A 23,165-nucleotide genomic window follows, 5' to 3' on the forward strand; every position below is an offset into this window, starting at 1 on the left:
AGTCGGTAGGATAGGTTACAATTCGCTATATAGAGTATAACGCTACGTCTAGATTAGGAGGTACTACTAATAATAGTCGATATACTTACGGAGTTTCCTACTTATACCCTAGATATAGAATAACGCTTAGAGTCGATCGTAGTAGCGATAGAACCCTTAATAGTGCCGGTCGTCGTACGCCTATACGAATACGTCTTTAACTATAGATTAGAGGATATACAAACGCTCGCGACTCGCCGTAGATTCTTAGTAGTAGAGGAGGTCGTCGCGCTTAAAGAACTTAATCCCTAAGGGGTTACTAAATTCGTCCCTAGCGAACGGATCCTTACCTTTATCGTATAGAACTAGGTCTTTTGTAATAGTAGGTATATCTACTCTATCGAGATATAAGCGCTCGAGCGCGTTACGCGCTCGCGCGCGGCGTACTAGGCGCTATACTATCGACTAGTAGTCGTCGTACTCGTAGGCTAGCGAAAGCTTACGCTTAAATGCGGGATCTATCTCTACTAGGATTATATAGAACGCCCCTAGACTAGACGAACCGCCGTGCCTATAGTGCGTAAAGGGATTTAAATTTTCTGCCTCCGGATCTTTCTTAGAGGATTCGAGGTCGCCGAGAAGGCGGCTAAGAGTGTCTAGAACTAGGTAGATACGGCCTAGGCGATATACTATACTAATACGAAATTAAGACAGGTATAGGGATACCTGTACTAGCTTAAGGTTTTATTTGCCTATATCGGTCGTCGTAGTTAGCGAGACCGAGTTAGTAAGGCCTACTACGGCGTAGTAATCCGTAAAGATCGTAGTAGGGTACGCTAAAGCATATATTAAATAGCCGATTTTTCTTACTATCTAGACAATCCCGGAGTATTCTAGCTTAGTTAGCTAGTATCTCTTCTCGGTGTTACTTAATCCTCGGCTAAGGAACAGAATCGGCTAGATACGGTAGCGAGGAAATAGTTACGCCTTACTATATTCGTCGAGGAGCGGCTCTAGGTCGCCTTCGACGTAGTAGACTACTACGCTATACCTAAACTCCCTCGATAAGTCTATATTAGCGTAAAGTCGCCTAGAGTAGTCGAAGTAATAGAGGAATTCGGGCGATCTAAATATAGACTAGAGGTAATTAAATGCCTTAACTAATTCTAGGCAATACTACGGATTTTCTCCTAACGGAGTTGTTACGATATACCGTCGCCTCCTATTACCTATTAGTAGCGCCCCCTTAAGCAATCTAGTCTTCTCGGCCTATAAAGGCGCGGCGATCTACGTATAATAGGGTATATACTAACGGAGCTAGTTAGTTAAGCTAAGGTAGTATTCTAATTTCTAGATAGACTCTAGGAACTAGAGCGAGGTAATCGCGGCGATTTTCTTATCGCTCGTCGCGAGACCTAGCCTACTAACGTACTAGCCTAGCAATATTGCTAATAGGAAGCCGAGAAAGGTCTTCTTCGGACTAATACTAATAGAGACCGCGTCTAGTAGGCGAAAAACCTCCTCTAAATAGCGTAGATACTCCTCTAGCGTCCGTAAGAATACTACGATATCGTCGATATATACTCGAGCGAAACCCCGATAGTCGCGTAGAATGCGATCTAGCTTCCGCTAAACGAACTATACGCTATTCGAGTAGCCTATAATAGCTACGTTAAACTGCTCCTATCTACGGTAGGTATTAATCGCTAGTTTATAGCGATCTTCCTTACGTACTCCCTATTAGTAGAAGAATATTAGGTAGTCTATAGTACTAATATAGTTGTATCCTACTAGGAGGCTAAATAGGTCGGCCTAGAGCGGAATCTAGTAACTATCCGGTATAGATATATGGTTTAAAGCGCGAATGTCTACTACTGCTCTAGGTTTATTAACGTTGCCGCCCTTCCTATCGAATACGCGCTTCTAAACTACAAAGACGGGGAATCTAAAAGGCGTTAGTTTAGTCGTAAACTCTATCTTGCCCTAGTTATAGAGATCTTCGTATATCTTATCGACTACTTCCTAGTCTCGCTTTCCTAAATTAATTACCTTTAGCGGAGGGAGCTTATTACGATAGTCTAGGGTCGTAGGAATTAGTATATATTTAGACTTAGGGATGTTAATAATTGTACGTCGATCCGTAAAGAGCTTAGGATATTTTTTAACTACTACGGCAATCGCGTCTACCCGATCGGGCGTACTATAAATAGTTATACCTAAATCGTACTTCTGCTCGAGCTTAGCTATTATTATTAGCGCGTTCGGATTTAACGCGGCTAGCCTATAATCCTCGGCGTCTACGTAAAAAGCACCTTTAAAGGAGGAATCTAGTAGCGTACTAATTCGCTAGCCGGCCTTTAGTAGTGCTTTAGAGATAGAATTATTACGGACTTACGTATACGAGAAGGACGAGTCTACTAACTAATTATATACTAATACTAACGGTAGCGATCCGGCCGACAATCCCTAGGCAGATCCGTACGGTTATAGTACTAATCCTACTTCTAGTAAGAAGTCGCGTTATCGTAGCAGATCGCCGGTAAAATTAATTAGGACTATAGTTACCGACCGAGATAGAAGCTAGATATCGCTTACTACGCGGATAGGGCGATTAAAGACTAGTTTACCCTTCTTTCGCTTTACGCTAACCTTAAAGGTAGCGTTACTCTAATTAGCGACCGTAACCTTCCTTACTAGTACGTTAATCTTTATACCTTTAATAGCGACCGCGTCTATCCCCTATAGGATCTTAGCCTTTAAACTCGGAATAAGGTAAACCTCGCGGACTATATAGGCGAGCGCTACCGTACCGTCCGTACGCTACGATAGTATATAAAAATCTAACTAAACATACTCGGATATAGCCTAAGCCCCTATAATACCCCTAATTTTAAGCGGCTCGCGAAGATAGAGAATCTAGATATCGGGGCGCTACTAAAGTATAAATACTTTATCGGCGAGCGTTATAGTATAGCCGGTATCTAAATAAATCTACTCTATAGCGCCCTAGGGCGAAAATCGGTAGAGAAACGTTATATACTAAAAGTTACAAAAGGCGTAGCTACGCTATACTAACGGTAGCGCTATAGATCGGTAGACTATAGGGTTGTCTAGCAATCTTTACTATATAGGCGGTAGCGGCGCTAATTTCTTAGAGTAGCCGGTACGAACGTAATAGTATAAGAGATTTCTCGACGCGAATTTGTAACTATATATCTTATAGATATAGGTAGACGAGAGATATAGACGAATACTAGAGGGGACCTTAATTTCTTAAGGGACTTTAGCCGCAAGCGAGAGAGGAGTGCCGATACCGCTAAAGTAGGTACTATACTCGGACTAATACGGGTCCGAATAATATATATCTTCGCCTAGGTCGCCGAAATAACCTTACTTAATAGGCTAGGAGTCGTCCGCGTCCTACGACCGGTCTTATAACTATTCTAGGTTAGTATCCTCGGTACTATAATAGGCCCGTTTAGAAGGAATCTACTCTAGGGCTTCCTCGCTACTAAAGTACGCTTATTAACGATTATTCTAGCGCGGCTTCGTATTAGCGATCCTATCGAGGCGCTTTAGATCCCTCTAAGGGAAGAACTTCTTCTATAGCTCGCTTTCGCTTATATTAGGTTACTAATTATTCTAATTATAGTTATTAGGACAATTCTACTATTTATTAGTATTAAAACGAGCGCGATACTCGCCTAACGATCCGGTTTAGCTAGGATTATCCTTCTAATTCCGAGTACCGTCGGCTCTTCTTAGTAGATTATTGCGACCGATTCCCTAATAGTTAGGCTAGCGACGATTCTTACCTCTAGTAGCTATCTACTCCTATATATAGAACTTCTTCTTATAGGCTATAACGAATTCGTCTATCGTCGTATCCTTATCTAGTTTAAATAGAGCCTCCTAGAAACGCGGCTCTAAACGGCGATAGGCCTATAGGATTTATAGTTCTTTACCGAAGCTAGCGTCGCCCGCTAACCTTATCGTCGTAACGATATAGTCTATAATCGACTTTCCTACTCTAACGTCCTTCTAGCTAGATAATTGCTAGTTAAGTAGCTTTATCGCCTTTATTACCGAAACTTTCTAGCGCTTACTAAGCTTCTCTTGCTAACGCTTAATGCCGTACCCCTTACGAAGATAGCGGCGATCTTAACTAGAAATCTACGCCTAGTACTAGGTCTATACAATTCCGCGGAAACAAAGGGAAATATTAATACGAACCTCCTCTAATTCTATAATATATATATAGTCCTTAGCTACTAAGATAAAGGCGTATACCGATTAATAGGTTATTTTATTACCTACTAAGGCGTAATCGCTGTCGCTATATTCTATTATACTTAAAGTTAGGTCGAAAAATCCTAGATAGGCTAGATCGAACCTAGGGCGGTACCGATAGTCGGCCGGTTCTTCGGAGTCTAATTTAGATAAGGAACGATCCCTATAATAGCGATAATAGCGAGCCCGGCGATACGCGCTATATTTTCCGCTATAGTAGCTATAGTAGCTATTATCGTCGCTCGACGAGCTATTAGATAGCGAAGGGGAACCGCGAGTACAATACTTTCTATTCTAGTTCTTACGCTAATAACTAGGATTTAGCTCGCTATACTCTATATAGCTATCGTATCGGTTAGCGTCGTACGAGCTACTATTTTATATATAAGGGCCTAGGGTATAAGCTTGCTAGTAAGCTTATTAGTAATAGCGAGGATTATCTAGACGAAATTAGCGCAACTAGCCTGTATTCCCTCTAGTATAGGTAGCGTAGCCCTAGGGCGGCGCTTATTAATAGTAGCGAGGGTTATCGGAAGCGAATTAGCGTATCTAGCTAGGAGTAGCCTAGCCCTAGGCGTACGTTTGCTAGTAATATAGCAGATCGGGAGCGAATTAGCCTATCTAGCTAGTACTTCTATTACGTTTAGGCCCCCGAGTAGCCTAGCCCTAGGCATATAGTTACTAGTAATAGCGTAGATCGGGAGCAAATTAGCCCGTCTAGCTAGCATTTCTATTACGTTTAGGCTTACGAGTAGCCTAGCCCTAGGCGTACGTTTGCTAGTAATTATATAGATTATTAGGAGCAAATTTGCCTATCTAGCTAGCATTCCTATTACGTCCTAGTTGTTAGTAGTAGCGAGGATCTCCGCTAGTATTCCCTCCGCTATAGGTAGCGTAGTTATAGCCTTAATTACCGTCTAGACCTAACTGTAGGCCGCTACTAGCTAGTTAGCCGTCGGGCAAGTCGTTCTAATCCTATAGCGAGTCGCGGCGGCTACTCTCGGAAACTAAACCCGCTCTCTTAAGTCGCGATCTCTAACGCTAGCTAAGATAGTCCTCGACTTGCTCTTAGAACTCGTAGCTATAGTAGCTATCGCGGTCTTCCTACTCTAGATCGTCCTAGCTAGCGTAGGAGCGATCGCTACCTATAATACGTAAACGATCGTCGCGACTATTATTATAGTCTTCTAAGCCCGCCTAGGAACCGGTCTAATCCGGTTAAAGAGAAAGGCATTATTCTATAAGAAATTAGGCAAGGCGATTATCTAAGATAATATCTCGACGTAATACCGACTCTTATAAGGTATATAGGCGCTACTAGTCTAGCTGTTTACGGATCTCGCTACGATCTAGCTCTATCGTAGACCCTATAGATAGCAGATACTAGTACCGGCTACAAGGCTCGCTATCGCTTAGATTTCCCTTCGTTAGCCCGCAGCCTCGCGGCGCGTCCTTATAATTATAGTCTATCGGGCCTCGTCTATTATCTAGTAGAGGATATAGCGAGGATTCTAACGGCGAGGATTTATCGCTAGAGATCCTTATTAGCGACGGTCTACGTAGAAATATAGAGGGCAATATACTATCTATATAATTATTAGGACGCCGCGCGCGTAGTTATTCCGAATAGGTAGTAGCTCTAGGTAGTCGCTACCTACTCGGAGAGGGTAGTAGTAACGACGCCGCCTACTAAGTAATCGGCGAAAACTCTAGTACTCGCGAAGAAGGCGAGCGATAAGTAGCCGGATCGGGCTATAGGCGTTACTCTCCTACTTGTACTCGTTCGATATCCGCGGGCGAGTATACCTTAGGGTAAAACTACTTATAATAGTACGAATCGCGAGTATTTAGAAAAGCTACTTTTAGTTCCTTAACCGATTGTATTAAAGTGCCTTTATCGACTACCTACTAGCTAGGGAAGTCGATTCCGTCGAGGGTATATAGGTATAGCTCGTCGATCTTAGCCTAAGACGGTAGCGGATTTCCTAGTCGCGGGTAGTATTATAGAACGTACGAGGCAAGTAGGTCTATATAGCCGTATTTTGCTCTAAGTTAGGCTACAAAATTCTCGCTATACCGGACGTAGTAGCTAATAAAGGTACAAATGCGTAGGATATAAGACTTAGTATCTAGTAATCTAAGATTACGGTACTATAGTAGCGGTCGGACCGCTAGTTTAATAGATTTATACTTCTATCCGGATTAGAAGCGAAACGAAGCGTAGGATTAACGTAAAGCGTTATATAGTAGAGTATCGTTATAGAGGCTAGCCGGATTAGTAGCAAAAGGTAGTTTATTAACTAGTTAGGGCTAATCCTTCCGTTATTCCTCGAAAGGTACCTTCCTAGGAATATAGGGAAATAGCTACCGGCCGTTAGAGCGCGGCTACCTACCGAATTCGCGGTTAGGCGATTCGGGGTATATAGTATATTAGTATCGGCGAGGCACTATAGTAGGTAGCCGCCGACTAGTATAGAATAGTATAAATCGAGTAAATATCGGTCGTAACGTAGCGAGTCGAATCCTCGCGGTCGGCGCTAGATCGGGAGGATTCTTAGCTAATCGTCTCGGTTCTCGTCGTAATTAGGACTAATAGCTCGTTTCTAGTAGAGGAGTTAATTAGTATAGAAGCTAATTAGGTCGTAATCTTAGCGAAGCTACTAAGTTATTAGGATACGCTCTATAGAGCGGAGACGGACACGATTCTAGTATATAAAGATAATTAATTGTTAGTTAGTTACTAGCCTAGGAAACTATATATATTAATCGTTATAATCTACGGCAGGATCGATAGTATCCGAAGCAGGATCGGCCGCACTACTATCTAAACCGTAATATACGGCGTAGTGCTTAAGAATAGGGTTACTAATAACAATAGTAGCTCCCCTATATAGGTTGTCTATATCTACTACGTAGGTAGTAAAATCTAGTAAGCGCTCGTTGCCGAGGTCGTCTCTTAGAACTATAGGAATATAGTAAGCCCTATAGGTTAAGTGCCGAGCGTTATTAAACTAAGCAAGGGTTAGTAGGTTAGCCCTATTTAATTGTCGAATGTCTAATTACTTAGCTCGGCGATAGCTAATAAGGGCGCTAACTGAATTGCCTAGGTCTAGTATAACCTTAGTCTTATAGTTAGTGCTATACGTATCCTATATAAGACAGGTACGTATAATAGCTAGTATAATATCGATAGTCTTACGCTATATAAGGCTAATAGTTAGTGCGGCGCTTATTCTTTTTTCGACTAATAGGAAGGACCGATAGGGGTAGCATTAGCGGCTAAAAGGTGCTTTTAGTACTTAGCGGTAGTACGGGCGATTCGGGCCTAATCCTTAGGTTTGTCGTATTAGCCTAGTAGATAGCTAGTACTATCGCAGTTAAAGCACTTTAATCCGGTTAGGGGGTTACTATAACCGTTATTACTACTATTGTTAGTCGAGCGGTTAGTATTATAGGAATACGAGCCCCTTCTACGGCCCCTATCGCGGCCTCCTCTATATAGCCGCCGGCTACGGCCTCTTCTATAGTCGTTATTACTATTCCTATTATTAGCATTATTGTTCTAGTAGGAACCTTAGTTTCCTCCGCGGCTACGATAGGTAGCTAGGCGTATCTTAGATTCTAACTGTTATTAGAGCTAAATAGCTCGTTTAGCTATTTCTACTTCGACTATAAATTAAATACGTATTAGATTAGCCTATTTAAACACACGGCGGCGGTCTAATTTAAGGACTAATTCCTATCTCAATTTAGGGCGTATTTCGGAGATCTAGATAGAATTAGTCTTAGCCGGAAGGTTATCTTCGAGGGTCTTTAAATAGGCCTTAAATAAGCGAGCCGATTAATTAGTCTTTTGTTTAGCTCGAAGGTACTAGTCCTAAGCGTGTTGTTGCCTTAGTATAGGGTTTCTAAGGGTATCTAGTATAATAGTTTTATAGGTTTACTACTAAACAGCGGTCTAATTATTAAGGGAGTCGAAATAGTTATCCTAGGTACGCTTTAGGTCTCTATTAATATACTATATAGTATAGACGACTAAGGAATAGTTATCTAGTAGCGCTCTCGGTATATTGCGCTAGTTAAGCTTATAGTTGCGAATAATAATATAGTCGTTATATTACTTTCGACTAGAGCTATTAAACACGGTATAATCCTTAAGTTTAGTATCCTTCTTTTAAATAGTTAGTAAGGAAGGCCCTGCTATTAGCTTAGTATTAGTTGCTAGGGCTTCCTATAGGCGGTAAATTTCGAGGAGGTTGTCCTTTAGCTATTGTTCTTAACGTAAAGCAGCGAGCCTATTTTAGGTAGCTTCTTAAAGTCTCGCTACTAGCTAGGGGCTAAAGGCTAGTTAGCTATATCGACGGTTAATAATATTACTAAGAATGTCGTTAACGGGCAACGATAGGTTATCCCCTTTAATTATAGGTTCTTTAGTAGGCTCTCTAATAGGCTCTTCCGTAGGTACTTTAGTAGGCACTTTAGCGGGAACTATACTACTAGCGTTGTTATTGCTAGCGCTACTAGCGGCGCTACGGTTATTATTGTTACTTCGTAATAGGCCGGCTATTGTAATAAGGGGTAGTACTAATAATATATTATAGGCCCCTATAGTACGGATATAGCGGAATTAGTAGGTATCGGCTTAGTGCGATTAACTTAGTATAATAGGCCGTATAGAAGGCCTTGCTTAATAATTAGTACGGTTGTTTTAATAGAATAGTACGTACAGGTCCCGTTCTTCGGGCGTAATATAGGCAAATTAATAGTTTTCGTAGCCACACCGCCAAAAGCTTAAAATAAGGACTATCTAGCAACTACCCTTAAAGGGCAGATCGAATACTATATAAGAAGGGTTGTATTAGCAGGTAGATAGGGTAGTAGTAGGTATAAGTAGTATTCGATAGAGATCTAGGAGGAGAAGGAGGAAGGTAGGCTAGTTAGCCTAACGCTAAGCCCTGCCTAAGGCACTAAGACCCTAGCTTCACCTAGCCTAGCTATATACTAATTACGCACAACCTCCCTAGCCCTAATATAGCAACAGTAACAGCAACAGTAATAGTAATAGTAATAGTAATAGTAATAGTAATAGTAATAGTAATAGTAATAGTAATAGCAACAGTAATAGTAATAGTAATAGTAATAGTAATAGTAATAGTAATTACTATAGTAATTTTACTATCGCTATATTAATTGCTATTTACTAGTTTACTAAGGTTTTTATATCTCTACTCTTAGGTCGAATAGAGGGCTATCCTAACCGCTATATAGACCCTTATTATTTATTAGTAGGCTACTAAAAGCTTGTTTAGCCCGCTTAGAAACACAGACTTTAGACGTAGTCGGATAACCTATAAGCTCGTTACTATAGGACGATTAAGCAATATAGCGGACGGCGGTAATCCCTAAAAACGGAATCTAACTAGTTAAAGCTAGCGCACTGCCTAAAGGAATTATCTACACCTTTAAAAAGTTTACGTCTAACGTTTTTAAGCTAGCTGCCGTTTACAGGGATTACCCCCGTCCGCTATCTCGCTTAATCGTCCTGTACTTAGACACATGTGGTCCGTGGAGGCAAATGTGCCAGCCTATGGCAAGTACAATTGTTATATCGCAGCCCCCTCAACTCAAATTTGATATGGCCTCTTTGGGGCAGGAGATTCGTATAGCATCCTGGAGCTTGAAGGTTATCCGTACAGGTTTGAAGCTTACAAATGCCGCTTGTTTGGCCGGTTCCAGGGAGGTTCCACAGGCACATGCACCGCAGCAGAAGACCGGTCCGTTAACTATATATAAGGTATTGTTATGGGTCATGTGTTGGCCGCACGACTTGCGTTCAAGGATAGGTAGGCGCAGCCAGAATCTTCCGATACAACAGCAGGCAACCCGCTGTCGACCGAGGCTCCCTTGCACGTTGGAATTCTGCGTTTCACTGGGTATGACTTCATATAAACCCGCTTACAAGGTTTTAGGGAACGCTTTTCGAGCCTGCCTTGTGCCTGAACTACCAGAATTGAGCAGTGCCGTTAAATTGGTTACCGGCCTGTCGAATGCTTGTACCAACTCACAACAATCCGCCACTCGGGTCAGTCTATTGGGAACCACATGTTCCCTCCGTTCTTGAAAGAGGGTGCAGCGAAGGTATATATATCTCCTGTCTCCCCTCTCGTCTTCTCCAGCGTTTCTTGTTCCCCATATCACTCCACTCAGTCCAGTACTACCTCAAACGCCTCCACCTACAACTATCAAACACCTACAACAACTACGTCCAGCAACAATGCTATTCAGAATTATTGCCACACTTCTCTGCCTCACGGGCACTACACTCGCCGCAATTGGAGCATGTTCGAATGTTTGCGACTGCTGTTTCGGTAGCGACGGGGTAAGGACCTCCTCGTCTCTTTGAACCTTGCTCCTCGAGCCCCCGTACTGATTGAACTCTTTCCAGCAACAAACATACTCAGGGCACTGTCATCATAACGGGGCTGGAGGCTGGACTTGCCCAAGGTCGAACGCAAGTGGTGGCGACCCAAGTGGTGGTTGCACAAACGTTTGTAAATAAACCTAGCAAAGGAAAATATGTGTGGAGGATGAGGAGTTGTCGTCCTTCTCGGGGGATGAATTCGAACGCCGCTCTAATCGAGGTCCTGTCAGTCCCGGCAGCACAATGTATACTGGCAACGGACCCAGAATTGGTTCATCTCCTCAGACACTTTCACGGTACGAAGGAGCAAGTCGAAGATACTCGCAAGAGATTCAAAGCATTGCAGAATGATTATGCAAGAGTTCTCTCGCACATGCGACATCTTCACTGTAGCTTCACCTCATGATCACGCCAAGAACCAGATATCGCAAACCATTTTAACTGCTTTCCCATCCAATTTGCTGACCATTTCCTTCACACTTTTGCGCCACGACAACTCATCATATTTTGTGATCCCTCATACACATCCCTCGTCCCAAGCGGCCAAAGCGCCGTAAAAAGGTTCTCTCGAAAATTTTCCCATATCGACAGCCGTCCTGCCGAATCAACGCCGCTCGCTTGCTATGCAAAAATCATGAAAAGTAGAAGTCGCTAATCTGTGATGAGGTTCATCTTCTCAACGACATGTGAGAACAAAACCAGAATTGCCGCAATCATTTGGTCTGCTCGTTTTCAACGCCAGAATGCGTGGGAGGCGTGGCAATGCCTCGACGTCTCCGTGCGAGGCGGAAGCCAGCTTGGTGCAGTGGCAGGCTCGAAAACTCAACAGACTCTTCCCAGTAAAGATTTTGCACCAGGTGAGGCTCACTATCTTCCGTGTTCTGGTTGGCAGCCCGACCCTTCAGTGTTCTTTGCCGACGAATCTCACGCTCATGAACCACCTGACGCATGATGCTAGCCACTGTCTCTGCTCCAAGACGCCCTGGAAGCACAGGATGCTCCAGCAGATACTTAAGAAGTGGAAATGGAAGAGAGAGCAGAATGCTGGAAAGGGTGGTTGTACCGGTCGAAGGTCGAGAGTGATCCTCGACCGGGTGCTCTCCGAAGCGGATTTTGCTCAGGCGTGGATCTGAGCGGGAAGGTCTGCTCTCGTGCTTCGCCGCTTGTGCCGGCAGGCGCGGGCAAGCAGTAGACTGCGGAGCTGCTGAGTCAAGGTAGAAGTTAGGCGGGAAATTGTGTGCCATGAAGTCGAGTACCCTTGTGAGGAGAGCTGTAGCATATGGGTCATAAGCAGGCTGTCCACCGGCCTCCGGCTTCGTCAGCGAATCGTCGCTGGAACAAGTGCTTGTTCGCTCCTCGCTTCCGTCGTCGACAGTCCATGTTTGGCTCAAACCTCCCAACAAAACAAATTCGAGCACCGTCGTGACAGTGGTCCATTGCAGTAGATTCGACGCGATCTCGACGCCTCGATGGGCAAAGGGTGTGAGTTTTAGCCATGCGCCCGTCGCGATATATTGCAAGGCTTGTTGCAGCCTGTCTTCGGCTGAGGCCTGAGGTCCCAGAGCGTAGTGCTCGAAAGGTGGGAGAGGGCCGCCGTAGAGGTAGCGAAGCGCTTCAATGAACGCGCTGACACGAGTGTGACGACCCGGCAGCACGATGCGAAGCTGTGTCTTTTCCAAGCCATTTTCCAGCGACGCGCTCTTGCGAATAATGTCTAGGAGTCTTGGACTACGCGCCAAGACTATCGTGTGCCCATCGATGCCTTGCCCGTCGGGGCCATTCTCCTCCGTGATGTGAAGGTGACAGTCGGCGAATTCGGCATTTTCGAAGTTGGAAAAGACGTGGCTACGCATAGCTTCGGCGTTGTCGAAAGTGGTGGCAACGTCTGGGTGCGGGAAATGCTGTGATCCATGCGGAGTGTGTGGAGGGAATTGTCGCGGAGGCGGTGGAAAGGTAGGTCTTGGGTCGTGAAACATGGCCCTGGAGCTATCGATGGGTTGGTCAAGACCGACGGGCGACTGAAGCTCTCTGTGCGCGGTCTGCGCTAATGCAGAAGACTGCGAGTCAGAGCGAGAGCGAGTGCCACTTCCATTAGGTCGACTTCCGCTGCCTTGTCTCTGGCCCTCTCTAGGCGCAGGCCGTGCAGGCATATGTGCGTGTGGATGGTAGGCGGATTGTGCTGGAGCGAAAGCTTGCCTCATGCCCCACGACGGTGGTTGCTGATAGAAGCCAGACTGGGACATGCGTGGAGGATGTGGCTCCGAGGCGTGATGCGCGTGACTATACGGAGTCGGAGGCGGATACTGTGGAGGTGCGAAGGGCGATGAAAGATTTGGCGGTGGCCCCGGTGAAGAGTTCACAGAGTCGATGCCACCAAAGACTATGCCGCTGCTGCTCAGGTTGTTCGGGTGTGCATGAGGAAGACGTGGCGGCTGCTGACGGGGGTGTGAGTGGGGGGATAAAGCGGATTGAGGTGTATGCTGTCCAGCCGAAGGCACGAAGGGTGGTGGAAGCTCAGTCCTGATGTGGCGCATGTCGAATGTGTCGGAGGGCGTGCGGGTGGAGTCTGGGCCGGCGCTGGGCGGAGGACTGAAATTGTCGGGCATGGCGTTTGTCGTGGCGGCAGACTGACTGGACACACCATTCAGCAGGGCATTGGGTGTTGCGCGGTTGGTGAGAGGAAGCGAGCTGGTGTCAGACGAGACAGGAGTTTGAACAGAATGCCGATGATGAGGCTCTTCGGCTGTGAGGAGCCTGGTGGGCGCTGGAGCTGTGCCTGCTACTTCTGCAACTGCCGGCTCAGCACCATCGTCGCTCTGCGCCTTGGCTGAAGCACCACTGGAATTGATCGGGGTAATAGCAGGAGAGGCCGAGCGGGTCGGCGTTGGCCTGGTAGAGTTGTTCTTCCTCGCGAATGGCAGAGGGATGGCTACCCGGTTCTGCTGGCCTGCCTTTTTCATGGTGCTGGGCGGGCGTGGGCTGGATATGGGGATGGGGATGGGGATGGGGATGGGGATGGGCGGGTGCGGACGAGGATGAGATGAGCCGATGAGTTGCTGCCCCAGGAGTGGCGGTTGGTGTGTTGACGATATGGACTCCTGGAGCGCACGGCGATGGGGCGGTCGAGCAATGCACACAGCGGTGCGCGAACGAGTGATGAGCGGAGTGTGATGCCGTAGAATACCTTTCATGCGGGCCGAGCTTGCGCATTACCTCATCTGCACGATGCCGTAGGTATTCTACTCCGTGCCTCGCTCTCAGGCTCAGCAGAGAAATATTTCGTCGACGCGGGGCCGCACGTCCCGCCGCAACAGCATTTGCAATTTTCACCACGTGCAGTCCCGATGTCAACGTGCCTGAGGTGGGACGGCGCTGCTCCTCCCAATGCTCTTTCTGTCCACGAGAGAGGAGGTCACCTCGATGGGGTCAGGTCCGAGCGAGCGAGCGTCCGTCGTTCTTTTCTCCTCATTCCAACAAGACGTCTCCTCTCCTGCATGAGAACACCACCGCCAACGCACCGCATCACCTGCTCTTACGCCGCTCTACCATTCGCACCGCTTGCCTTTGCCATCCCTAGCAACGCACCCAACAGACCCATACCAAGACCAGCCCCCGAAGAACATGTTTCGCAGCCTCGCCTCTCCCGCCCAGCCGCAGAACCTGAGACGACGACATCAAGCGCAGCATCTTCCGCAGTACGAGTGTCCTTTCTCGGGATTTGATGACTCCCACGGTGGCCTCGATTGGAGCCTGCACCATCCAGCAGATCCATTTCGTAAGCCGCTGCTGGACGCCGACCAGACGTGCCTGCTGACCAGCTCCAGAAAATCGCTTCTCTGCACTGCTGCCACCTCCTGCTGCTGCTGCTGCTTTCCACCGTGACCGCGAGTTTGTAGCACATGGAGCTCGACGTCGCTCTCGAAACACTCGAGGCACCAAAGAAGCAAAGAAACGCCGTGATGCCAGACGCAATAGAAGGAAATTGGCGGCCCAACTGCTTAATGAGCAGCTCTCGCGAGACATCGATGAGACCCTGACCAGAGCGAACATCCACCCTCCTTCACACATGCCTCTCCCATCTCCGGCCCAAAGCTCACCTCTGGCTGCCATGCTGACACCGCCCTCGTCTGCCACATTGGCCCGCTGGCTTCCGCCAACGCCGCCTCAGCTTCCACTGCTGCACTTTAGGAATTTCGACATGTCTCATCTGCCTCATCTCTCCTCCCCAAAACAGTCCCCACTGAGTCCGACGCCCACTGTACCTGTCAGCGTGCCAAGTTGGTGCCCATCAATCCCATCCCTAATGCGAAACGGTGGCTGGCAGGGTGATGTCCCTAGGTTCTTCGACCTCTCCAGCCTTCCTGAGCGAAGAGATCCGCCTGCTGGGGACATGCAGCTCATACGTACCGTTAAGCCAAAGAAGCAATCTAGATTCTTCCCGCCTTCGAGTATACCGAGACCTACAGTTAAGCTGCCTCGGACCGCCTGCAAGTTGCATCCATGCGAGCAAGCGATGCAAGATCCGATAACGCCTGCGTGGACATTCAGCCGCGCCGAGCCTGAGCTGGTGCAGAGGGCAGAGGAAGGGATCAAGATTATTGGCGATAGCATGAAGACACATGTGAAGTTACCGTCCGCATCGAACCTATGGTCTATTCTTGCAGACGTGGAAATGCAGAAAGACCATTCCCGCTCGTCCTCGGGGGACTCAGTCTGGGAAGACGATTCATCACCGGGTGGCGGCGTTGCCCTACCAAACATGCTTGACGAGGCAAGAGTGCCTGCAGAATTGGAAGCGCCAGCGACGCCATACGTCCATCTCAACTGCTTGGTGGGACATTCTAACGAGCGTGGCGCGGCGTTCGCTTCTGAACACTATGATGTGCACGATTCAGGAATCTGTATTGAGCAGAACTCAACCCCAGCGCCTCCGATCTACGAACTGTCTGCCATGCCCTCGACACCGCCATTGTCGGCCTCACCGGAGCCAATACCGCTGCGGAGTGTCAGGCCACCCATCTTCAGCGAAGAACTCGACACTTCTGCCGACCACTACGACAGCGAGCAACAGCTGTTTGAGGCTACCGAAACACCGCTGCCAGAAACTCGACCGGAAAGCCCAATCGACCTCGCTACCTTCTTGGCGATGGGTCATGCAGAGAAGTGCTGGTGTCTAGACTGCAAAGAGGCCCCAGAGCTTGTCGAGGATGGGAATATTTCAGACGAGGAGGACTGGACGATGTGGTCGAGCAATGACGACGAAAGCGAATTCTGTGTCGCAACCGAGCGGCAAGCAGTTGCTGATGCCGAACATGAGGAGGAGCTGGAGGTCTCTCGCCGACCTTGCGCTACTGCTCCAGAGTGGGATGACTTCTTTCCCTGCACGCCGAAGCGCGCAGAACCTCTTCAACAACCTGATGACGAACCGGAATTTTTGGGCTATCTCGACGACGGCATGGCTTTTACTTCGGACAATGACTACGACTGGCTGTGGGATGTCTGACGCGTCGCGAGTAATACTACGAATGTGGTAGAGATGCACCTGATGATGGATTTTTGACACTGGAGCGGCGCATGGACGGATAACTAATACATTGGCTGGCGATTCTTGGTCTTTGGTAACTTTGGGCTCTTGTCTGTATCCTGGTTTTAACGCTTCTCTTGACCTAGTGAAGAATTTTAGGCAATTGTTTGCATGATTGTTTTTCTTCAGGATCTATCTCATTGCTATTTACTACGATGCGAATCGTATTCACGAACACCTTGCTCGTTTACAAATTGGCGGGTAGTGTGCTCAGTCATATCCCAAAGCTCACGTACACGCAGAGACACCGCACATCAACGGGAAAAACCTTTCGAGTCGACAAGAATGAAACTCGCCACTCTTGCTCTAATGGCTACCAGCGCCATCTCATCTGACGCTGCTACACCCTCCCTATCCACGCTTCTTAGCACCACTCCATCTCTCGACCCCCCACCTTCAACAACCAACGCATCCACCCAAAACCGATGCGGCCCAGTCTGCATCTTCTTCGCACCTGACGGAACATGCATCCAGACCGTCGACGGCTGTACTCTTCCCCCTCGGGTTGGTACTTCACAAACTCCCATCAAAACCGAAGAGGGAAAACAAGACAACGAAAACGAAAACGAAAACGCTGCAGTCGGAAAATATGAAGAAGAAGAAGAAGAAGAATCCTGTCTCCCAGCTCCTCACGGCTGTGTGCCCATCTCTTCTTCTGCCGCGAAGCTGGTCGTTAATAGTGTTGTAGCGGTCGTCACGGTCGTATGGGTGGCGTGGTTGTTGTATTGATGACACACGCTATTCATTCATTCATTCATTCACGACTACATTATTGAGAAAAATTCAGAAAATAAGAAAAAAGAAGTATAAGAAAGCCCTGGCGGCGCGGAAATGGAAAATTTCTTGGGTTTGAGGGGTTTTTTTTTATTTTAAACCCTTCCATAATGGATTCGAAAGATTTCCGTAAGCAACATGTCCACTGTCACTGTCGCGACCACGAGCACGACGTGGGACCCAGAGTTCGAAACAGAAGTCATACGAGTTCCGCCAGGGACCTACCTATACGACTCCCCCGGGTGTATTTCCAGACCCGTTGACGCTTGTTCCCGGGACGCCGGGAGCAGCTTGTACACCAATGTGTGCAGAGTATGATGCGTCAGGCTGGTGCCAACAAGAAATGGGGTACATGCTCGGGAGCTCACTCGAGGATGGAACGGGAAGGATGCATGACTCTGGTTCTCGTACTTGTTTGTATTTTTGCTGGAGCTTGGATTGTTCGCAGGAGAATGCCACTATGACGATGGTGAGCGAGTGGTTTCCTTACAGCGTTCATGATATAGCTTTTGCATCTACATTGCCACACCCACGTCTCGGGCACTTCACGTTGGAATGTGGCAATTTCTAAGAAGTATATGCTTTGGCTCGCTCTGACCACTGATCCCACAGCATTGGAAGTGGCTTCAACGAAGCATTCAAATGTCATGAACACTTCACAACCAACACTGTCACAAACAAGCTCCCATCCAGCATACTCGCCACGGCCACCAAAAGACAGTCGGTGTGCAACACGATGCGTTTGCATCACGAAATCGCCCGACGAAGCAGAAAATGACGAGATTCCTGAGGCAACTTGGGGATACTTCTTGAAGAGTGGATTCGAATTCCTGGGAGCGTTCTTCTTTCCACGCGACAATTATCGGGTTACGGGACCGACACGACGGCGCAATGTTTGAGGACAGTGTTGGTGTTGCTTGCTCATTATGTACATAGCAGTCGATAGGATTCAAAACCTGGTAAGGTCTCTATGGCACACCAGATCTTATGCTCTTCCTTCCATTTCCGAACATATCCGCAATCTTGCTCGAGAACCTGCCGAAGCCGTGTCGTGGCTGTACCGTATGGTTCGCATCCATGGACGGTATCACGTGCATTGGTAGAATGGAACCAAGTGGATGCTCGTTGCTAGGAGGAATTGCCGATGCCGGTGCCCCAATGTCAAGTTCATCTACATCGCTAGCATCAGAGACTCGCTCGAGTGTCGGTGAGGCTTGAGCTGAGCCTGGATGCGTGCGCGCGTGCCGCCGAAGATCTTTCGGATAGAGGAAGCCTTTGCCACAGCGCCTGCATACGTATGGTCTCTCCCCGCCGTGATTCTTCTCGTGCTTCCGTCGCTCTCCGTCATGGTCAAAGGCTTTGTCACAGCCATCGATTGTGCACTTGTAGCCCCGTGGTATCATCGGTTCGCGCTTTCTCTTTTTGGACAAGCTGGTAGCGTGGTCATAGTCAGAGTCGACTTGGCTGCTAGCAGAGGTGTAGCCGAGGTCCCTCGATTGCGAGGATATTTGAGAGTTTCTCTTGGAGGCATCATAGGACGATGTTCCAGAGTGAGAGAGTGACGGAAACTGCTGTAATTGGTCTGCTAAGTCCGTGAGGGCCTGAAGTTCATCAATAGCAGACAGACTGTGAGTTGATGGCTTGTTCTTGAGCGCTGGTGTGTACGCATTGGTAGCCCCAGCTGCTCGTGATGGTGGCCTGGACGATGGTTGATTGGGGTTCAAACCGGAGGATATGTTGAAGGCCTGGTATAGAAGGACCGGTAGCTGGTAGAAATGGTCAAGAAGTAGATCCGGTGTCAACGCGAAATTAATTGGGAGTCTGAGAAAGCTGCACTCTAATTCACGGTCTACCGACGTGATGTTCCAGGACGGTCGATTCCTGTCCAGACCTAGAATAACGTTTGCTGCGTCAGCAGAACTGCTGAAAAGTGCGTATGCAGTTGCATAGTCGCCTCGCACGTCCATTGTTACGTTGACTGGCACAGGCAAGCCAAGCACCGAAAGACAGGTCTGCACACACACATTTGATGAGATCCAATGAATGAGTACCAGCCTTGGATGGATAGAGCCGGACCACCACGCACCGCCGCGAGGATTCCATGAACGAGAGAGCGAGTTGCCGTCGACGACATTTGCTGCCAATGCGCATTTTGAGACGAGGACTCTTTTGGTGCTTCCACTCCCGATGCTCATATGGCTGAGAGCCCACAGATTCGCCATAGAATGCACCTGCTTGCGCTGTCGAGAGCTCAATGGCAAAGTGAAAAGTGTAGCCTGCCGGCTTTGTCGAAAGTCTTGTAGCTCTTGTCGAAGCAGTTCGAACCACTCGTCTTGGTCATCTGCTTCTGTCCACGAGCAATCACTGTCCCGTTGTGCGTAGATGTCAGGATCAGGCGAGATTACCGCGATGCCCTGCGTGTATGAAGCATTATCCAGAGTCGAGGGAGGCATGCCGAAGCCTTCTTGACTCGACGGAAGCAATGTGTGTCCTACAAGTTCGTGGGGAGTATAGGCATTATCGAATGGCCCCTTCGCTGACAGATGCTCCGGCCAGACCAGCTCTTGCGGGCATGCTACATCGTTCAACGACACTTCGTTTGGATTGTTCATCTCGAGGTCGGTGTTTCGTGCGTCTGGTCGCAGTCATGTCATGGGCAGACTGTGAAAATGTGGAGGTTCGGGAGGTTCGGGAGGTTTGGGGTACAAATGTCCCTACATTGATAGCTGCGACCTGGTCAGCATTGTTATTATCGATCTACTCCGCCGCCGCCCTTAGCAATGCTTGTGGAGGCGCGTGACGGCGGCCTCTCCAAGTCCCTGCAGCCGAGCGTGATCCTTCATGGTTGTTCGCATTCTCAGCAAGCATCATCACTCATTGCATTGGCTGGCGGTATCGTCGAGGCCAATGCTTTGCTTGATATGCAGCATTGGGGCGTAGGAGGTGGAATGTTGATGCTGTGGAATAGACGCACGCCGACTTCAAGACTCAGGAGTGGAGGCCAAGGCATCGACCAGCTCCGTCCGGCTCATCAATTGGCTCAACCTTCGGCGCCGCTAATGGCAGGCCGCATCACCTCTGAGACAAACTGACTAGCATTCAACTTCACTTGGCCTGAACGGTCCACACAACGAAGCTCTGGCTGGAAACGATCAGCGGCATGACATCTGCAGACTCGGCTGAAGACCAAGTAGCCCTGGACGTCACGGCCCTTTCTACCCCGGACACTCCAAGGGACAAGAGACATCAAGCCATTGCAAGGCTTGCCCTGGCCAGCAGAGAGCAGCCTGCAGTGCGAGAACGCTTAGCACACTCCCTACCAGCACTCGTCGAGAATCTCAGCGATGCATCAGCACCAGATCCGACACTTCGTTGCATAGGGAATGCTTGTGCAGACAATGAAACCGCCCGAGACACGATCACGGCCATTGGCTTCTCCTGGATTACTCGCTTCCTGCTCCCACATGGCGGAGACAGTCAGATATCAGGATTCCGGGAGCTCGCCGCGCAGGTGCTATATAATATCTGCAAAGATCACGAAGCTTCACAAAAGCAATGTTATCGAGAAGGAGTGCATTGTCAGCTCCTGACATCTTGGCCATTCGATGCCGAAGAACAAGTCCGTGACATCCTGCTTTGGATTACTGGCCACAAGGCGGAGCTGGAACCGGCACTCCAAGAGCAGTTGCCCAGCGCGGTATTGAGTGGCTTGCTCGACCAACTTCCGCAACGTGAAGATGGCGAGAATGTGGAAGCAGTGCTGATCGCTACCGAGCTTGTTCTTGTCTACTTGAGAGATCCAGTAGTCCAAGGACAGATCGCAGGTCAGCGATTAGTGGGGAGGGTGCTTGAAATCATCAAGGAACACGAAGATCCTTTTCTTGCGGCTGCAATCGAGGATAAAGAGGATGCAGACCTTTTGAAGGCGCAGAACGCGAATCTGGTATGGTGTTTGTCTGATATCTCTGCTAACCCGGAGTTTGTGAAATATTATTCTTTGGAGGATGATATCATCTCCGCTCAGGGTACCTCTATTCTCTCCTATATCTGCCATGCTAGAGGCGACGCTTGTAGTGGATCTTATTTCATCGCATGCTGCCAGATTATTGGTGAGTGATTCTAGCGTTAGCTTAAGACAGCGCTGATCCGTGCAAATCCAGGCAATCTACTGTGGGCGCTGCCACAGGAGAGCTACGCAAGCTGGGCTGAAGAAGGCAGCCTTCAGGGCTTCGCTTTGCACAAGTCTCTGCTTGACGTCCTCGCGTCAGCAGATCAGGAAGGTCTAAGCATTGAAGCTCTGCACTCTATCGCAGGTGTTCTGATTCAGCTATCTCGGCCCTCTCTTCGCGCCCGAAGATTGATCGGTCAATCAGAAAATGCACTGGATGCTATGAAACATCTTTGTCGACATGAGCATTCTGAAATTCGACAAGATTGTGTCAAATTGCTCAAAGCGCTGGGCAACGACTGTCGTGAGAACCAGAATAAGTTCGGTGACCTTGCGCAAGAGGTCATGGTGTCGCTACAGCAGCCGCCGGCTCCATCATGAAGAGCAATATCTGACACCAGCATGGCACCTTGCAATTATCACCAGAACCCCGTCGAGGGAGAAGCGATTCGCAAGACGTGATGTGAGCGAGCATCATTTTCCAACCTTGCCAGCAAATTTCCGCCGGGTCCAGCCATCGCCATGCTCCATATACTCTGCACGGGTGACAACCATGCTCTTCAACAGATCCTCGTTCTGCGCCAGTCTGGCACCACCAAGCCAGGCATTTTTCAATGGGTCTTCGGGCGCAGCAACTCTGACCGTGAATTGATCATCGATCCTGCTCCTCAAGTCTGCTTCCAGGCGCTCAACGAACCCCGGCAATTTGCTCGTACCGCCGACGACGAGGATGTTCGCCAGGAAAGCTTGCCACAAGCCTTTTGGAATAGCCTCGAGACTCTGCAGCACAGTTCCAGCAATGCCATCCTGCTGCATGCCGATATCGCTCGGCGTGAACAAAATCTCCGGGACAGTAAACCTCTCATTACCAACCGGCAACACCATCTCGGTCTCCCCGCCGATCCCGAGCCTCCTCAACTTGGCACCTTTCGAAGGGTCATGAGGCCTAGCGAAACCACGCTTCAACTTCTCATAATCAGGCAGCACATAATCAACCACAATACTAGCATCAATCTCCCTCGCATCCTTCTGTCCACCTTTCCAAACCCTTTCCAGCCGTGCCTGAAACTCCGTAGAATCCTTGACAACATAACAAGTATCCTCCTTAATCTCCTGACTAATCCACTCCTCACGATGCATGTCCATCTGCCGCGACAACAAATCCTTGAGATGATTCGTCAAAGTCTTGCCCCCAATCTCCAACCTCCTACAAGCCACCTGGATCGGTCGCCCATGATAAAGCGGCGTAACACTCGTCTGCGAATGTCCCGAATCAACCACCATCAAACACTCCAACGGAGCCCCAAACTCCCTCTCATCCTTCTCCCCGAACGCACTCGGCGCATAAGCATTCAAACCCGCCCCAACCCCCCTCCACAACCCCCCAAACCCAAACTCCTCAAACACCATCTCATCCGCCATCCTCTGCAACGCCACGGGCGCATGACACTGTTCCGTAAGCAAAAAATTCGTCCCTTCAACCTCAACCTTCAAATCAGAAATCGTCTTCTCCCAAACCGCCTTCTCGCTCTCCCAATTCACGACAAAACCTTTCTCTACAGGCCTCCGAATCGCAAGTTCCCCGAAATCTCCACACGTGTCGAGGTCCGAGCCGATGTAGGTCAATTTGTCGCGTTGGGAGCGCGCGATGCAGTTGGGGATGAGATGGCAGTCTGAAAGGTTGGGGTCGGTGCCTGGGGTGCTGAGGCCGGATTTTATGGTGTGGGCGCCGTTGTCGAAGATGAGGGTTGTTTTGCCTAGACCTGATGGCGCGGGCTGCGCTGGAGCGGAGGACTTTGTTTTGGCCATGGTGAGGGCTGCATCTGTGTTTCGAAATGGTTGTTATTAGGTGTTTTGCTGATGGAAGTTGTGTTTGAGAGGCGAGGTGAGGCGTGAGCGGAACTTCGCCGAGGAAATGCCGAGTTGTGCCTGCTTAAATAACACAGTCC

At 48.5% G+C, this 23,165-nt stretch overlaps 5 protein-coding genes across 5 annotated transcripts; 2 read left to right on the plus strand and 3 right to left on the minus strand.

Annotated features, from left to right (window-relative positions):
• Nucleotides 1-11,403: 11,403 nt before the first annotated feature.
• Nucleotides 11,404-13,650, minus strand: MYCFIDRAFT_83181 (uncharacterized protein; the record flags this gene model as incomplete). Its single annotated transcript, XM_007933827.1, has 1 exon — nucleotides 11,404-13,650. One exon carries the CDS (start codon nucleotides 13,648-13,650, stop codon nucleotides 11,404-11,406), a length of 2,247 nt encoding a protein of 748 aa, XP_007932018.1.
• Nucleotides 13,651-13,915: 265 nt separating this feature from the next.
• On the plus strand, nucleotides 13,916-17,984 carry MYCFIDRAFT_179808 (uncharacterized protein; the record flags this gene model as incomplete). The annotated part of the gene is made up of 14 exons (XM_007933828.1): nucleotides 13,916-13,920; nucleotides 13,952-14,023; nucleotides 14,052-14,313; nucleotides 14,342-14,465; nucleotides 14,509-16,051; nucleotides 16,083-16,180; nucleotides 16,259-16,359; nucleotides 16,404-16,987; nucleotides 17,052-17,121; nucleotides 17,172-17,351; nucleotides 17,375-17,449; nucleotides 17,481-17,525; nucleotides 17,555-17,914; nucleotides 17,949-17,984. 14 exons carry the CDS (start codon nucleotides 13,916-13,918, stop codon nucleotides 17,982-17,984), a joined length of 3,555 nt encoding a protein of 1,184 aa, XP_007932019.1.
• A 287-nt stretch (nucleotides 17,985-18,271) lies between these two features.
• On the minus strand, nucleotides 18,272-18,436 carry MYCFIDRAFT_9903 (uncharacterized protein; the record flags this gene model as incomplete). The annotated part of the gene is made up of 1 exon (XM_007933770.1): nucleotides 18,272-18,436. A coding segment is annotated over one exon (165 nt), but the record flags the coding sequence as incomplete, so codon positions are not given.
• Nucleotides 18,437-19,591: 1,155 nt separating this feature from the next.
• Nucleotides 19,592-21,611, plus strand: MYCFIDRAFT_179810 (uncharacterized protein; the record flags this gene model as incomplete). Its single annotated transcript, XM_007933829.1, has 11 exons — nucleotides 19,592-19,697; nucleotides 19,726-19,784; nucleotides 19,841-19,879; nucleotides 19,910-20,069; nucleotides 20,145-20,169; nucleotides 20,205-20,419; nucleotides 20,444-20,559; nucleotides 20,591-20,605; nucleotides 20,632-21,157; nucleotides 21,209-21,541; nucleotides 21,577-21,611. The coding sequence occupies 11 exons, from the start codon at nucleotides 19,592-19,594 to the stop codon at nucleotides 21,609-21,611; spliced, it is 1,629 nt and encodes a 542-aa protein (XP_007932020.1).
• A 79-nt stretch (nucleotides 21,612-21,690) lies between these two features.
• On the minus strand, nucleotides 21,691-23,036 carry MYCFIDRAFT_217015 (uncharacterized protein; the record flags this gene model as incomplete). Its single annotated transcript, XM_007933830.1, has 1 exon — nucleotides 21,691-23,036. The coding sequence occupies exon 1, from the start codon at nucleotides 23,023-23,025 to the stop codon at nucleotides 21,691-21,693; it is 1,335 nt and encodes a 444-aa protein (XP_007932021.1). The 5' UTR covers nucleotides 23,026-23,036.
• Nucleotides 23,037-23,165: the final 129 nt, after the last annotated feature.

This window comes from Pseudocercospora fijiensis (genome assembly GCF_000340215.1).
Source record: "Pseudocercospora fijiensis CIRAD86 unplaced genomic scaffold MYCFIscaffold_12, whole genome shotgun sequence".
NCBI lineage: Eukaryota > Fungi > Ascomycota > Dothideomycetes > Mycosphaerellales > Mycosphaerellaceae > Pseudocercospora > Pseudocercospora fijiensis.